We start from the raw sequence: 18,493 nt of genomic DNA, 5'->3' as shown, positions 1-18,493 counted from the left end.
TAACTAAACACTTCTGCTGTTAATTACTCTTCCCTTTTCCTTTGGCAACTAATGAATAAATACAACAGTCTTTATCTTTGGTTTTCCCTTTCTAGACTGTAGAGTATATCACCATAGAGTTAATCCATTCATTACTTAGAAATGGTAAAATACAATTTAAGTTAGACCTTTCTTTCCTGAGACACTCAGCAATCTCAATGGAATACTGGTGTTCCTAAATCTCTCTAGGCAAGCGTTAACTATTTCACGGGCTGCTCTATTTTTGCTTTATTTAAAGATGGACATTTTTATTCATTATGTATTGCTTCTTTTGACATGATCTATAAAATTGAACACAATCATTTTTAAAATTTGAAATGCATGCAAAAGTAGGAAAAAATCATCAACAAACTTTTCTTTTGTTTTTGTTTGTTTTCAGATGGAGTCTTGCTCTTGTTGCCCAGGCTAGAGTAAAATGGCACAATCTCGGCTCACTCCAACCTCCGCCTCCCAGGTTCAAGCGATTCTCCTGCCTCAGCCTCCCGAGTAGCTGGGATTACAGGCGCCTTCCACCATGCCTGGCTAATTTTTGTATTTTTAGTAGAGGTAGGTTTCGCCATGTTGGCTAGGCTGGTCTCAAACTCCTGACCTTAGGTGATCTGCCCGCCTCAGCCTCTCAAAGTCCTGGGATTACAGGCATGAGCCACCATGCCCGACCTATTTCTGTCTTTTAATTCTCTAAATTAACTATACACACCTAATAAATTCTCTCTTTTTTTTTCCTTAAATTGGACAGAATTCCCTTCTGTGGATTATGTAACAATCGACTCTAATTAATGGTATAATAAGTAAAGAAATAAGATCCTCAAAGATGAAACCAGGAAGTCAACTCGTGTAGTCTCGCAGGCTATAAAGGACTTTTAAATTTAAACCTAACAGAAAGCCAGAAAGCCATTCTGGAAAACCAGGAGAGTGGCATGATTAGAATTACGGTTTTATAAGATCACTTTGGCTATAGTGTGGATGACGCCCTGAAAGACAACAGAGTGGAGTCAGGGAGATGACTTAAGTAGCTATTGTAATATTGTAGACAAAATATTTTAAGTACCAAATTCTGGCCAGAATTATGGAATGAGAAAAGCAGCAGCTCAGGGAATTTTGATACTAAATTTGGATACAGGGAAGCCACCAGAAAACCAAAAAGAAATTGTGGAAGAGATGGACACTCATGCTAAGCATAATGTTACAAAAGCAAAAAAATTTAAAGTAACATTAAAATAGAAGGTGTTTCCAAAAGAAGTTCTTAGGCAAAGACAAATCTGCATAAAGGTCATCTAAGATGAAGACTAAAAATACCCACTGACTTGGCAATGTGAGAGCCATTCCTGACCTGACTGGAGTGGTAGTTGTAGAGGTCACTAAAAAGTGATTGAAAAAAATCAATCAATAGGAGAATTTCTGTTTCTAGCAATAACGCAGACCAGACAACCTAACACCCTTCCTAATTAAAATTACCTAAAAATGAGGGTACATGTTCTCAGGATCTCCTGAGGGCTGTGTCATAGGGAAAAAAATATTACCTAAAAACGAATACCCGAGTCCACTAGAAAAGGAAATATCTAGGGGTCAAGAATAAAAAAGGAAACTTGAAGACTTAAAATTCAAAAAATAAATAAATAAATACTCAAATAAATAAATACTCAAAAAATAAACAATAAAACTTAAAGGTCAAACAGCCTGCCATAGCAGAGTCAGCCTGTCTCAATAATGTATGAACTTTGGTTTTAATGCCCAAAAGGAAAAGAGATGAGACCTCGGGCCTCTAATGGATGGATGGAAGGATGAAACTGAGATCCTGTTTATATGGCTGAGACTGTCAAAAAGCTACACTTTCAGTGGAAGGGTAGACCACTCTAAAAAAAAAAAAAAAAAAAAAAAAAAAAAAAACCCCACACAAAAATCACCCAAAAACCACATCATAGGGAGAAAATAATAACACTTGTCCAATTTGGTCTATGCTCTGGATAAGTGGTAAAAAGTCTGCCATATGAATTTATAGCCACATAGTCTGTGTTCAAGTAGACTTTGGTTTGATAAATCCCAACATTAAATTAATATAAGAAGGGGCAGGGTGGTGAAGCAAACACAAACTTGACTGAAGGAATATATCCTCAACCTGGGATAAAACGTAAGTTCACAATCCAAAATAAGGAAACATGGAAGCAACCAATCTCCATGAAGACAAATTAGCAGATACGAACACTTAGACTGCCCTCTAAGAAACTTCAAAAATAGAAATGGCAAATAAAGATTATAAGATAAATATTTTAAATAATTAAGAACCTAAAAGGATGCATTTTTTAAATGTGAGAAAAGAATACTCTATATAAAAAAGAGGAACAAAGAATATCTTGCAGTAGTAGGCAGAATTCTAAAGACAGGTTGGTGTTTCCTGTCCCCTAGTTACTCAATGAAATGCTAATCTAGGTACTGCTATGCAGACTGAATTAAGAATATTGGTTAGCTGACTGTGAAACAAATTATCCTGGGCTATCTAGAAGCATCCAATGTAATCACATGAGCCTTTGAAAGCAGAAGAGGAGCTGGGTGCAGTGGCTCACTTGAGGTCAAGAGTTCAAGACCAGGTTGGCCAACAGGGCGAAACACCTGTGATGGCGCACGCCTGTAATCCCAGCTACTTGGGAGGCTGAAGCACGAGAATCGCTTGAACCCACAAGGCAGAGGTTGCAGTGAGCCAAGATCAGGCCACTGCACTCTAGCCTTGGGCAACAGAGGAAGACTCTGTCTCAAAAAAAAAAAAAAAGAGAGAGAGAGAGAGAGAGAAGGTAGAAAGTCAGTGAAAGATGTGGCAGAAGAGAAAGTGAGAGATGTGGCAGAAGTGGAAGTCAGACAGATTCTAAGTGTGAGAAGGATTCAACTCAACTGCTGGCTTGAAGACGTAGGGACATGTGCAAGGTCTTTATAAAAGCCTCTAAGAGCTAAGGGTTTCTTCCGAAGCCTCGATAAAGGCCCAGCTGGCCAGCACCTGGATTTCAGCCTTGCAAGAAACTAAGCAGAGAACCCAGCCAACCCAAACTTCTACTGGTAAAATATGATAAATGAAAGCTAACAAATGTGTGTGGTTTTAAGCTGCTAACTTTCTGATAATTTGTTATGTCAGCAATGGAAAACTAATGTGCTTACAGTGCCAGAAAGTAAGGAAGCAGTCAAAGAATAGCAGGGATATGTCAAAAGAACAGAGAGCCAGCTCAAAGGGGCTCCCATTGGCTAACCTGAACAATTTTGAGCACCACAATAAATCATGAATAATAAATTATAGCCCGTAGGAATCCTTAAACACATACTGATATAAACTGAAAATCTGATAAGGAATAGAATATTACATATAGTGTCACAATTTATTCCACAAAATAATTACTAATTGTAAAGGGGGAAAGAAAACCTTTACATTGGGAAAGCCTGATTATGTGTCATTGATGATATGCACTGCAAAGATCATTTCTATAAAATTAATGCCCCCCAAAACATAATCTGAATTTAGTAATAAAAAATGAAATCCAAAACAACTACCCTGTGATCTCCAAAAACACTGACAACTGTCAAAACTTGAATGGCATTTGAAAACCAGATGGTAGTAATATAGCAGTGTTAATTTTCTGTTCTTAATAGTTATACTGTGATATTGTAGGAGAATGTCCTTGTTTGTAAGAAATACATAAGCATTCAGTGCTGATGGGATACTGTGCACAACTTACTCTCAAATGGCTCAGAAAAATAAAGTTATCTCTACTACACTTGCAATTTTTCCATGAGTTTGAGATTGCTTCAAAATAAAAATATTTTCAGATGTGGGAAAAAAACTACATAGTTCTTTTTTAAAAAAGAAAGGCCGGGCGCGGTGGCTCAAGCCTGTAATCCCAGCACTTTGGGAGGCCGAGACGGGCGGATCACGAGGTCAGGAGATCGAGACCATCCTGGCTAATATGGTGAAACCCCGTCTCTACTAAAAAAATACAAACTAGCCGGGCGAGGTGGTGGGCGCCTGTAGTCCCAGCTACTCGGGAGGCTGAGGCAGGAGAATGGCGTGAACCCGGGAGGCAGAGCTTGCAGTGAGCTGAGATCCGGCCACTGCACTCCAGCCTGGGCGACAGAGCGAGACTCCGTCTCAAAAAAAAAAAAAAAAAAAAAAAAAAAAAAGAAAGAAACAGAAAACCAAACTCGGTTCATTTTAAAAGAGACTTCAAAGAATTCAAACTTCTGGAAGAAAGAACGGAGAAAATGGTAAGGTGCTGTATTTTGAAATATAATGGCTAAGACTGCGTAGGGTATCAGTGAAACACATGAATTCTCTCAATCAGGAAGCACAGTAAGTCCAAGGAAGACTTAAGTCATACATAGACATATCACAAAAATAAAACAAATGATCTTAAACGAGTGTGTGCTGGTAGAACAGTTTCAGAGGTAGGTGCACAAACAGGAATAAGTTAAAGTAAATTGGTTTTTGTTTTTTTTTGGGGGGGCTGTTTTCAAGAGGAAAGATACTAAGAGCACGATTAATGAAAACATAAGAGATGGTGAAAAAAAGAGGGTGAGGAAACTAAAATGACAAGGTTTTTTTTTCCCCCTGGGAAAGACATCTAATATCTTGAGTACAGGGAAAGTGAAGGAAGAGTATGAGGAGTTAAAAATATATATATTAAACAGTCATAGCAAAAAGTAAGTTTCCAGGCCGGGCATGGTGGCTCATGCCTGTAATCCCAGCACTTTGGGAGGCCGAGGTGGGCGGATCACAAGGTCAGGAGATCGAGACCATCCTGGCTAACACAGTGAAACCCCGTCTCTACTAAAAATACAAAAAATTAGCCAGGCACGGTGGCGGGCGCCTGTAGTCCCAGCTACTCGGGAGGCAGGAGAATGGCGTGGACCTGGGAGGCAGAGGCTGCAGTGAGCCGAGATCACGCCACTGCACTCCAGCCTGGACGACAGAGCGAGACTCTGTCTCAAAAAAAAAAAAAAAAAACCCTAAGTTTCCTAGAGAAGTATATTGACATTGCAAAGCAATTTAAATGTCAGCTGCGACTGTTATGAATCAATGAATGACAGGAATTTTTATATAGTGTGATTTTTTTCTCTATAAACAGTAAGCTCGAATAAAGTATAAAACTATGAGTCACCAGGTTAATGAAGGAGAGTACTTCAACTAAGAGATGAGACACACCTAAATGAGTACAATCATAAGCCTAAGCAAGAAGCATCATGAAACATATATACTACACAGTGATTTTTTTTTTGTTTCTTTAAAAAGATTAAAAGAAAGATTTAGTGGGGGAAAAAGTATCAAGTAAAATGAAGAACATAATCTTTTTTTTTTTTTTTTTTTTTTTTGAGACGGAGTCTCGCTCTGTCACCCAGGCTGGAGTGCAGTGGCCGGATCTCAGCTCACTGCAAGCTCCACCTCCCGGGTTTATGCCATTCTCCTGCCTCAGCCTCCCGAGTAGCTGGGACTACAGGCGCCTGCCACCTCACCTGGCTAATTTTTTGTATTTTTTAGTAGCGACGGGTTTTCACCGTGTTAGCCAGGATGGTCTCGATCTCCTGACCTCGTGATCCACCCATCTCGGCCTCCCAAAGTGCTGGGATTACAGGCTTGAGCCACTGCGCCTGGCCGAAGAACATAATCTTATCAGATATGGTGGTTATCAACATCATTTGCCATTCTTCATGAATATTTTTGTTTTAAATAAAAACAAAAAAGAACGGCCATATTCAGTTTTAGAAAACAGAGACAAGAATACACAATACTCTTGAACCATTGATTTTAATACAACCACTATGGCCAGGTGTGGCAGCTCATGCCTGTAATCCCAGCACTTTGGGAGGCCGAGGCAGGAGGATCACTTGAGCTTAGCAGTTGGAGACCAGCCTGGGCAACTTAGTAAAATCTCATCTCTACTAAAAAGGAAAAAAAAAAAAAAAATTGCTGAGTGTAGTGGTGTGTGCCTGTATTCCCAGCTACTCAAGAGGCTGAGGCAGGAGGATTGTTTGAGCCCAAGAAATTGAGACTGCAGTGAGTTATGATGGCACCAATGCACTCCAGCCTGGACTAAGCAAGACTCTGTCTCAAAAATAATAGAAAGATGTGGCAGAATAGGTCAGGCACGGTGGTTCATGCCTGTAATCCCAGCAACTTGGGAGGCTGAGGTGGGGAATTCACGTGAGGCCAGGGATTTGAAACCAGTCTGGGTATCAAAGCAAGACACTGATTAAAAATAATAATAATAATAATATAACCACTGTGATAATTTTGTCAATCCCCAGTACTTGCAACTTTTTGCTATGATAAATATCTCTATATGTCTAGTCTTGTCATATTTTGTACATTTCCTTAGAACGGAAGTCACTTCTATTAAAGTCCTTTTATTTTTTATTTTTCTAAGACAGGGTCTCATCTGTCACCCAGTCTAGAGTGCAGTAGCATGATCTCAGGTCACTACAGCCTCCGCCTCCCAAGTTCAAGCAATTCTCATGCCTCAGTCTCCCAAGTACCTGGGATTACAGACGTGCACCATCCCACCTGGCTCTTTTTTTTCTTTTTGTAGATATGAGGTTTCACCATGATGACCAGGACGATCTTTTAACTCCTGACCTCAAGTGATCTGCCTGCCTCAGCCTCCCAAAGTGCTGGGATTATAGGCATGAGCCACCGTGCCCAGTCTATTAAGTCCTTTGGCACCACGGTCTTGGTACTTTCCTTCTTTCTAGGAAATTTTCTTCATCTGATTTACCCATTTATTATTCTGTTTCTTGGCTGTAACCATTGCATTATTACCCCTTTACTGTGTTCTTTGCTTTGACTATTATAAAATATAGCTGAATATATAAAATTTCTCTTTTAAAATTTTGTTTCAAATTACTACTATCTTCCCTCATGTCTTATGTTTATTATGCTGATTTGTTTTCTCTCTATAGTTCTATAAAAGACCTAATCTGGGTGGAAAATCACATTTTATATTATTGGCAACATGAAATAAAGTTTTTTGGTTTCCTAAGCCAAAGCTATAAGCTTTCAATACACCTTTGAAATAAAATATTAGTTGCTACTAATGCATGCATGATGGAAAAAAGTATGAGAAGAAAAATTCCAAATACCTAGCTGTTATTATATAAATATGCTATTCTGGTAGGAATGGACACATACATATATCCAGAGATATATATCCATATATATATCAAGAGATCCTGAAATAAAATGACCCTCTGAGTGTGAAACAAGTATATCAGCCATCTATAGAAACAGCCCACTGAGGACATGGTCTACAACTCCAGGTTTAATGAAGGTGATTGGGACATAGTTTCTACAAATGCAGGACCAGAGTTAAATGTGAAAGGAAGCTGCAAAGCAGTCAAATACATTATAAGAGTGAAAAAAAGTATTATCAAGATTATAATATTTAAACATGATCAAACTGCCTTTATTCTGATGTCCGATTCACTAAGCAAGCACTTTCCAATTATAATTTGTTTTCCCAAGAAGATTACCATAAGGAAGAAGAAGACAAGCAACATTTGGCATTCTTGGCAGTTATGTTATTTTTTTTTTTAAATCATAGATGATTAAATGACATTCTTCCTTACCTTCATTTCTGAGATTCTGGCTTGAGTAAGCCCATTTGATGAACTCTAGGTATACTGACAAAAGTAAAAAGAGGATAGTAGAATAACCTGTGCAAGAAATGATAAGCACCTGAACCAACATTGAAGAAAAGATGAGTTTTGAAAACAATGAAGAAAAATTAAATATAAAAGTCATGTCTAGAAAGCCTCAAATTAGTAAATTAGAAAAAATGTTCAGAAGGCAGCACTTGGTGATTTATGTAATAGTAAGGAACAGGCAGAGAAAATGACACATAGGCAGGCACAAACAGTAACTCCAGGATAGAGGTATTTCGGACAAAAAAATACAAGAGGAGAGGAGAGAGATCACTTCTCAGGCGATATTGAGAATTTAAAATAAAATAACTAGCTGAGATGCATAACCTTTGCATATTTAAGTATTATTTAATACTCTTATTTAATCATTAAAGCCCTATTCTCAAGTACACTAAAGAGAAAACGCTTTTGTAAACACATTCAAGTTACTACACATACCTGAAAGAATCAGTTATTTTGGGGGGAATCTATTTTTAAAATTTATAATAATTTAAAAATTCATTAATTCAAATTAAGAAGGTTTTAGAAAACTAATTCGGTTTGCTCAGGGGTTTTCTGACAGCGAATGTTTCCACAGTGATTCCCTGTCTTCCTTCAAACTTAATTTTTCTACATGTTCACTTGATCTCTTCCCATCTGTTCCAGATTCTATGAAATATCACTCCTTGAATCTTAATCTCCTTCCTACTATTAAGATTTCCCTATCTTACAATACACCTGATTCAACCTCTTTCTCTGTCTTCTCTATCCACATTTCTCAGCCTATACCAGTCTCAGAGTTTCAGTTACTACCCCCTAAGTGGCTTTCAATTCTCTTTGGTGCCCAAGCTCTGTGCTAAACATCTCTACCTAAATACTGTGTTAGTAAATGAATACCCGTCCTTTCCAGCTTCTGTCATCACCAGTTCTTCTTGGGTAATACACATCTCATCAGTTTGACTTCCAGGATCCTCATTCAGGCCATCAATAAATTTGGTTAGATTATAACAAAAAACTATTGGGTTACTCTGTTTCAGCGTTAGCTCTTTTCCATCTTTTTACATGCTACCCACCAGTTGAAGCTTCCTAAAGTACAGGTTTGATTATCTTTTTTCCAACTCAACACCAACTGCTTTCAACTCCTTGGACTAATAGCTAATGTTGTTATTTTTCATGTCAAATATCAGCGTCTTGGAGGTAAAACATGCCAAGAAAAAAAATATGTGTATATATATGAAAAACACACATACGACATATATTAGTTTACACAGCCTGTGTATTCTCATTCTATGCCATTGCTCATGCTAACTGTATATAGCTCAGACTAAGAATCTAGCTCTGATCCCTATATCTCCAAATAACAAAAATTTACATATTCTTTAAGCATCAGGTCAAATGTTACATTACCTGGATAGCTCATTCCCTCAGCTGAAAGCAATTTTCCCTGGCCTTGAACTCCTCCTGACCATTAAAGAAGTTATAAGTACATCCCTTGAAATTATTACTTATATATTTATTTTAGATTTCTTATAAGTACATCCTTTTATATTTCTTATAAGTACATCCCTTGAAATTACTGCATATGTGTATATATATGTATTTTTTTACATTATATATATGTGTGTGTATATATATAAAAGATATATATATGTATTTCTTTTCCTTTTAGAGTGTATGTTCTCAAGGGGAGGAGTCATATGCCACATATTTATCTTTTGCAGTATACTTACTTCCCCAAAGCAACTAACCAGGACCTTACATATAGACATAAAGAAAGAACATAATATATTCTTGTCAAATGATAAAAAACTAAGTCTCAAGAAGGAAAGTGCCATATTGAAGATACAGCCTATAAAATTAGCTTTATCAACATGTTAAAAATGAGGATTTTAGGGGAGGGAAATGAGCGGATGCATACCTCAAGTGGTTAAGAGTAGTAGATTTCATTCTGTAGATCAGAATACACATGTTCTCTCTGAACTGATCCAGAGTATTTGAGATATATGTTAAAGAATCAGAGAATTATCATGATTATAAAACATGAAATATGGTCTCATATTCTTCCTGATCTCAGTGAGAGAAGGGACATGGGTGTAGAAAGTGGTCCTTACAAAATCAGACCTAGGAGCCTAGGTCCTTACAAGTAAAGTTTTAGAAATTCTAAGATCTATCTACCATGACTTAAGCAACATGACAAATCCAAATAAGTACAACGATAAGAACTTATAGTTCATCCCACCTACCATCCAAGGTTAAAGATAATTCCTTTCAGGCATCATTTTTTTAATGAGTACATACTGCTAATATTGCTTTGTATGGGAAGGTTTCCAAGCTACAATAGGATTAATTTAACACTATTATGTTTAGAACCATGCTGGAGTTTGGTACATACCTATGAATTTAAGTTCTTGCTTTGTTAGTGTAGAACTGTCATCTCTGTCTAAAGAAAAGACACACTTTAATTTCAGCTTTTTAATCACCACTTCCTAAAAACAATCATGATAGACAAGTTGAAAAACTGAAGATACTATGATGGGGGCAGGGGTGCAGCGTGGGGGTGGATCATTGGGGTTAAAATCCCATGAAACCTATGTAAATTTAAAAAATAGCAGTGCTCCAAATACAGCGAGTACTAATGGCATTACCATTTAACATAAAAGTAATTATTATACAACTCATTCCCATTTGCACTGCTTCCCTCACTCAATTGGAACTTTTCAGGTTCCACCCCTCTCGTAGTTTCAATGAAACAGTGTAGATTCATTTTGCATTATAAAAGTTAACTTGGATACTGGAAACTACTTTTTCTCCCCAGTGGTGGACTCACCAGCCAAATGTGAAAACTATTTTTTCTCCCCAGTGGGGGACTCACCAGCCCAATGTGTTTACCCCTTAAGAGTCTTTGAAGCCTATCTTCAAGGAACCAAGAGCAACGAAGTAGCCTGGATACTTTGAAATGGAAAGTCTTATCTATAGTGTAAGTCTTATACTATCTTATTATCAAGGCTGTATTATATTAGTCAAACTCTTTCCTACACAGGCATAATCACAGCCCTGCCAATAAGACTTCATATCATTTCATCATGTGTTCTATCTCCCACAAACTTATCATAGCTCCTTACCATTTTTCTGATTCAAGACAGCAATTCCAAGGTCTAGGTTTACTACCCATCAGGTGCCTTTCTTTAGAATTTCATTTCAACTCCGTACAATCAATGTGCTTTGCAGCTCTTTACTATGCCCAAGGCCTAGTTCCCTTCCCCTTTTTTAACCTAATTATCCCTTACCAAGTGATTCAGTTTGCGTGTATTGAAACAAACTTAGTAGCACTTGATGTATCCTAGGATGTGACAATTTACTGTATAAGCATAAAGAACACACTAACTCATATAAAGAAACAATGTCTGCTGTGATTAAAAGGAAATCAGATTTAGAATGAGTAGATTCTCAATCTCCATACTGCTCACAGCGACAACTCATCCCCCATCAGTAATATCTCATTACACATAGTGAATCTCAAATGATATTGGCTTTGGAACAATTATATGAGTATTACTCATCCCACTTCCATGGAATCCTATCCACTTAATGCTTCCCTGAAATAAAAAAGGGACACATATGAAGGACAAAGATTCAGTTTCTTATAAACTAGTCTGACAAGCCTACGTAGAACCCTGTGCTTGAGGAAGAATGTTCACCTCTAAAATCAACTGGCATTTATATGTATACTCATCATAAAGCACATATATATGAATAATTGGTTAACATTACCTCCTCCAACAAACCCTATTTGTTTAGTGAGCACAGCTGTCTCAAACCAGAAGCATCATAATTAAAGGGAATTTAAAAGCGCAATAAATGGGACGTGGAACTCAATTAGCAATATACTGCTATGAAAATTGACCTAAGTAAGCTCTTTAGTACTTTATTTATTCATTCATTCATTTATTTTTTAGGCAGAGTCTTGTTCTGTCACCTAGGCTGGAATGCAGTGGTGCGATCTCACCTCACTGCAACCTCCGCCTCCTGGGTTCAAGCGATTCTCCCCGCCTCAGCCTCCCAAGTAGCAGGGATTACAGGCATGTGCCATCACGCCTGGCTAATTTTTGTATTTTTAGCAGACAAGAGGTTTTGTCATGTTGACCAGGCTGGTCTCAAACTCCCAAAGTGCTGGGATTGCAGGCATGAGCCACCATGCACGGCCCCAAGGAAATATTATATATTAACAGTCATAGATATTGAGATTAAAGCATATGTCTTGATTTGTTCTTTCTCAGAGAGGATCTTAGGACTTAAGGTGATTCTTTTGGGTATGTGAAATAACTTCATAAACTTTTGAAATTGGGTGTTTTCAGGTAAGGAATTAAGGATAATATTGATACAAAGAAAAGTACTTTAGGAAAACACCTTACCAATTTCAAAAACCAATTTAGGTCCACTAGGATAAATTGCATACGATCAGAGAAATTTAGGAAATTTAAAAATGGAAGAAATAATATTAAAATTATTGTCCCAACAGAGGAAAAAGGAAACAGAAAAGTTACGAAAGGTATATTATATATGTAAAGATATATTTAAAGGTATGCAAAGATATATTATGTAAAGGAAATTCCGGAAACTTTTAAGGCAGTTTGAAAAGGGTAAAACATAGTTATTTAAATATCTTAAAGAATACTATATGGAGAATTAAACAGATGCCCATAAAAGAAAGTGCCTTGTATTTCATGTTTGGTTTTGTGGTGGTGCCTTGGAATGATGCAGCCTAAGAGATTTCATGATCTTAATAAATTGTAAGTTTAATTTCTCTATTTCACTTAATAGAAGTATTTTAAATGCTTGTAAAAATGATGAAACAAGTAGTATGTATTAAAAGATTATAGTTTAGTTTTATAGTCCAGTTGAAAACTAGCATATCATCCTCCTAGTTTTCATTGTCATGTCTCAGGGATGATTTTGCTCTAGTGTTTGCCAGGTTCTTTAATAATTTATTTATGAGCTTTTTTTTTTCCTGACTGGACTATAAACTCATTTAGGATCGAAGTTGGCTTTTATTCATCTTATTTTGTCAGTATTTAGCTAATCATCTAATAGGCTTGCCATAACTGTTGAATGAATGAAAACAGCTGTTAATTGCTACATTGTCCTAGAATAAGTTCCATATATATTCTTGGGAATATGTTCATTTTCTTTGGGAATTAACTTTGTATTAGACTATCTTGTCTCTTTCAGTATAGTAACTTGGTTCTTTGCTAAATAGAGTTGTTTCATACATTTGTTTTGGCCTTTCTCACTTTTAATATTATTTTGAAATGCTGGTTTAAAGTAGCCAAAGAGGCCGGGCATGGTGGCTCATGCCTGTAATCCCAACACTTTGGGAGGCCGAGGTGGATCACTTGCAGATCACTTGCAGCCAGGAGTTTGAGACCAGCCTGGCCAACATGGTGAAACCCCGTCTCTACTAAAAATACAAAACCCCGTCTCTACTAAAATACAAAACCCCGTCTCTACTAAAAATACAAAAATTGGCCAGGCGTGGTGGTAGGCACCTGTAATCCCAGCTACTTGGGAGGCTGAGGCAGGAGAATCGCTTGAACCCAGGAGGCGGAGATTGCAGTGAGCTGCCATTGCACTCCAGCCTGGCAACAGAGTGAGACTCTGTCAATATTTTCTTGGTCATTACACTTGTATTAATTTTTCCAGAATAAGTTTTGTGAAGTAATAAATTTTAGTTTTATAAAGTTCTATTTAAAACATTTTGAAATGCATCAGTTGCCAGAATAAATGATGAAAATAATTCAGAGTTTCAACTGTCTAATGAAAGATTTTTTTTGAAATTTCGCAAATGTGAGATAAATATGACTAAGATATATTTCACAGAAACAAAAATAAGTGCCTAGAGAAAGAGTAGAAACCAACTGGAGGAAGTATTAGAACATCACATACGAGAACCCGAAAGTATTGAAAAAAGAAAGGGTTCTTTTTTTTTCTTTTGAGACGGAGTTTCACTCTTGTTGCCCAGGCTGGAGTGCAATGGCATGATCTCAGCTCACCGCAACCTCCGCCTCCCGGGTTCAAGCGATTCTCCTGCCTCAGCCTCTTGAGTAGCTGGGATTACAGGCATGCATCACCATGCCTAGTTAATTTTGTATTTTTAGTAGAGACAGGGTTTCTCCATGTTGATCAGGCTGGTCTCGAACTCCCGACCTCAGGTGATCCACCCGCCTCGGCCTCCCAAAGTGCTGGGATTACAGGTGTGAGCCACTGCACCCGACCAGAAAGGGTTAATTCTATCAAAGAGTCTGAAAAAGAAAAAACTTTGCAGGAAGTAAATAAAACTACACTTAGTTTTAATGACTACTTTTACTAGATAAAGTTGGAAGTCCACATCAACAGATACAAACAAGGTCTATGTCAGAGATGTTGCATATAATAGTATAATGTATCAGGAAACTACAAATAGCTTCTATTGATGCAACGTAAAGTTGGGGAGAAGAAGGGATGACACTGGAGAGTCAGATTACAACGAGATGAAGAAAAACTCCACATGCCATGTGAAGGAGTATAAATTTTATCCCATAAGTCCCAGAAAATTCTCTAAGTAAGACAGTTTGACATGGTCTGATTTGCACTTTAGATTGACCATTAATTCCAGTAGCATCTAGAAAAGGGACTGGATAATGGAACGAAGGTTAGGAGTTTGCTGAAACAGTTCAGACGACAATATAGTACATTACCAAGTGGGCAGTGGAAATATAAAAGAAAAGGAAGTTAAACTGATCAATAATAGAAAAAAGCTTTTTTAAAAAAAGATGACTAGGAAAATGAGAGGGCAGAGTTGAGGTTAACTTCCTAGCGTAAGTCTGGCTGAGGTGGCTGAGTACCATACGGAAATGAAGCTTCTTAGGTTTTTGGAAATATAAATCTGCAACTCAGGAGAAAAGTCTAAATTGGAGGCATAGATTTGGAAAGCTAATAAGCACAGGAGATATTTGAAGCTGTAGGTATGCAGATTTTCCAAGGGAGTATGTAAAAGAGTCAAGGAGAAAATACTGTGAGAAAAACAATCAAGGACTAATCAAATAAATCATAAAAAGCAGATATAATCTCAGAAAGAAATGTATTAGCCAGGCATGGTGGTACACACCTGTAGTCCCAGTTACTCAGGGGACTGAGGTGGGAGGATCACTTGAGCCCAGGAGTTGAAGGTTGCAATGACCTATGATCATGCCACTGCACGCCAGCCTTGGTAAGAAAGCAAGATTTTGCTTCTAAAAAAAAAATAAAAACTTAGAAAAAAAAACTAAAAATATATAGCTGTAAAGAACTATGTTCATAAAGATAAAAGATTCCAATCAATAATCCAACCATCCATCTTAAGTAACTAGAAAAGGGTATGGCTGGGCGTCGTGGCTCACACCTGTAATCCCAGCACTTTGGGAGTCCACCTGGGAGAACCCAGGAGGCAGAGGTTGCAGTGAGCTGATATCACGCCACTGCACTCCAACCTAGGCAATAAGAGCAAAACTCTGTCTCAAAAGGAAAAAAAAAAAAAAAAAAAAAAAACCCGAACACAAAAAAATTTCAAGAGAAAATAAAAGAGAAAGAAAAGCTAACCGTTGGGGGAGAAAAAAGAGAAAATACAGTACAAACTTTTCCAACGAAGTCCAAGAGACTCTCCCTCAATCACCCACAGGATAAACATCATTCACTAGGTGTCAATCCTACACGTGCACTTGCAATGAAAAATATAAATCCATTACATTGGTCCCATGATGTCTACTTTCTTTGAATCCCAAGTTTATTTTCTAAAGATGTTCAGGATTAAAGAATAAAAGAACAATTCTAAATTTACTTATGCAAACTGAAGATGATGTTAAACAACTTCAGCTTTTATACTTCTCTCCCAAAGAACAGTAACAAGTTTATTTTATTTTCAAGGATGCTGCCAATCACTTTTTCCCTGTAGATACCTAGTGTTGAAGGACTCCTTGTTATCAAGAGTATTCATTATCTAAGCTTCCACAAGCACAGGTTGCATAGGGAGGTAAGAATTATGAATCAATCTATTAATTAATAAAAAATAACTTATAAGATAAGCCTCCCACCCTAACAGCGCCCACCCTTAAAGCAACAAGAGTGTCTATGCCTGCTCATTATGCCATTAGTCTCTTGTTGGCTGTAGATACTGTAAACATCTGACAATAAAATCCAAGCGCAACACATATTGACTGCAAATTAAACCACATTAGCAAAATATGCAAGATTTCATGAAGTTAATGAAAAATGTATTGAAAAACTGCTTGGAATCAAGCAGTCTTGAACAAATGAGTCTTGAACATAAACAGTCTTGAATAAATGAGATCAGTTAATAAATGAAAAAGAAAATCAACAAAGTCGACACTACCCTCAAAATGAGAATTTTTGAACATCAAAGGGTTATGAAGGTTCTTTGAGGAAACTGAAGAAACCTCCGAACATTTTTTGCAAGAATAATCTTCATTATAATTACATTACAAAGACAATATTTGCCTTATATGCTGATTTCAGAACCCAATGCAGCAAAAGATACAACTCCGCTGTAAAAAACCTCGTACCAAACCAGATGTAATTTAAAATACTATCTTCCATTTATTCACTATGTGGAATATGGGGTTAAATAATTAAAGTATTCTATATATTAATAAACCCAAACCCTAAAAAATAAAATTCATATTCCAAGCAAATTCTTCACGTAGGTACCAATAATTACCTGCACTGGCAAGAGAGATCTCAAAAGAACTAGAAAAACCATTTGTAAAAATAAAAAGATTTTCAGAAACTTTAAACGCTATTATCATTTTGCCTTAAAAAGAAACAATAAAAGCCAAACTGATGAACCATATTGACCTATCATCCTCTTATTGGCAATCTACAAAAATTTTTCACTAAGGTGCTGAACAATTGACTCACTGCAGCACTGGATTTCATCTAATCAATAGAACATGCCAGCTTTCAATCGAGATTCTCTACAAAAGGCAACCTTTGTGATAAACGAACCACTAGAGAAGATTCTAATAAAACTTACCATTGTGTATTGCATTCAGCAACTCTGAGAACGCTTTTAAGTAAGGAAAAAAGGACTTCAGGTTAAGATCATTCTCAAACACACAAAAGAAATACATAGCCATAGACTGAATCAGTATAATAAAATTTCAGTGAGTCTATCATGTATCATTGTTTGAATCATTAAAACTGCAAGCTTGGCTCCATTTTTACATGGTATAAATTTTTAAATATTGTATTCCACTTGCCAACACATTATCAACTAAATTGAGATATGTTAGATATATTGCCATAATGACAATAATTTCCTTAGTAATAAATATGTATTTCAAATCACTTTTTAAAAGACATTTATGTCAACGTAATGTCTTGCTAAAAGCGAGTCACTATAGGATGCAATTCTATATAGGTAAATCTGCCTTAGGGCACACTTAACAATATTTATCATAAAGAAAAACCTCATTATATCATCTAACCTTATCGAATATTCTCATTTCCTAGACTTCAGTATAAGAAAGCCTCAACACATGTAGAAGACTAATCAAGAAAGCCACCTAGTGCAAATATACAAATATTGAAACATTATAAGAATAGAAAACAAAATGTTAAAAAAAAAAAAAAACATTATTTCAAGAAGGAGGTAAAGTTACAATTCTGGAATAAAAGCACCATAATAAAGGACCAACAATAATTAAAATTTATACACAATTTGACTGTACTATGGGCCCATAACAAGACAAAGCAGTATATTATCTCTGCAGGAGAAAAAATATGTTCAATTAAGAAAAACTTGCATTTTGGAAAATTAAAATTGAGCGGTTCCCAGGTGGCATAACATACTAGAAAGAGCACCAGAGGAGACAAAAGGCCTGGGTTATCAACCCAGTTAGACAACTTACTAGTTGTTGGGCAAGCTCCATCATGCCGATACTGCATGGAAATTTCTGTTGAGAGGAAGGAAAAAGGAAATCAGTGAATAAATTGTCAGTGACTCAAGGTTAAAAAAAGAAATAGGCTGGAAAAATGGAGAGAAATTCACCTAAAAGTGTAGTTAAGTAGGCCAACTAGAACTTCAAAAACAAAAATTATAAGCTAATAATTGGGATGTGAGGGGGAGAACCAAATGTGACAGAATTCTCATAAATCTTAATGGGAGTGTGTGGAATGTATCTGTGTGTTTTTACAAAGAGTGAGGAAAAGACATAAGGGCTTACAAATGAATCTGTATAACAAGTGTCTGAGAATATAAGGCTTCATTAATGCGAGAAAGTATGATTCGCAACATGATACACTAATACGCTTTAGATTTTCGGGGTTTTTTTTTTTTTTTTTTTTTTTTTTTTTGAGACAAAGTCTCACTCTGTAGCCCAGGATGGAGTGCAGTGGCACAATCTCAGCTCACTGTAACCTCTGCCTCCTGGGTTCAAGTGATCCTCCCACCTCAGCCTCCCAAATAACTGGGACTACAGGTGCACGTCACCACGCCCAGCTAATTTTTGTATTTTTAGTAGAAACAGGGTTTCACCATGTTGGCCAGGCTGGTCTGGAACTCCTGACCTCAAGTGATATGCCTGCCTCGACCTCCCAAAGTTCTGAGATTACAGATGTGAGCCACTGCTCTAGGCCTAGGTCATTCATTAGATGGGAAGAGTTTGCCAAAAACATTTGAATACTGTTTTCATGTGGAAATCACAATTTAAGTATGATAATTTAGTTGCTATATGAGCATAAATACATTATGACTTACATAGCAGCATAAAAC

The 18,493-nt window shown here is 36.8% G+C and overlaps 1 protein-coding gene across 17 annotated transcripts in view; it reads right to left on the bottom strand.

The window, feature by feature from the left end:
* MLLT10 (MLLT10 histone lysine methyltransferase DOT1L cofactor) overlaps nucleotides 1-18,493 on the bottom strand; it is a 219,681-nt gene that overhangs the window by 46,570 nt on the left and 154,618 nt on the right. For 14 of the 17 annotated variants that reach the window (XR_007728788.1, XM_050804023.1, XM_050804025.1 and 11 more), the window contains 3 exons: nucleotides 17,631-17,675; nucleotides 16,754-16,786; nucleotides 10,082-10,129 (listed from right to left, as the gene is read on the bottom strand). Coding sequence is in view for 16 of the 17 variants with exons in the window: in XM_050804023.1 (XP_050659980.1) it covers nucleotides 10,082-10,129; nucleotides 16,754-16,786; nucleotides 17,631-17,675 (126 nt within the window). In the remaining variant the exon portion in view is untranslated. The remainder of the gene's footprint in view (nucleotides 1-10,081; nucleotides 10,130-16,753; nucleotides 16,787-17,630; nucleotides 17,676-18,493) is intronic. The other 3 variants (XM_050804026.1, XM_050804041.1, XM_050804027.1) reach the window with 2 other exon arrangements.

The sequence above is a fragment of the Macaca thibetana genome, chromosome 9 (genome assembly GCF_024542745.1).
Source record: "Macaca thibetana thibetana isolate TM-01 chromosome 9, ASM2454274v1, whole genome shotgun sequence".
NCBI classification, from domain to species: Eukaryota; Metazoa; Chordata; class Mammalia; order Primates; family Cercopithecidae; genus Macaca; species Macaca thibetana.
This window is presented reverse-complemented; position numbering and strand designations above follow the sequence as displayed.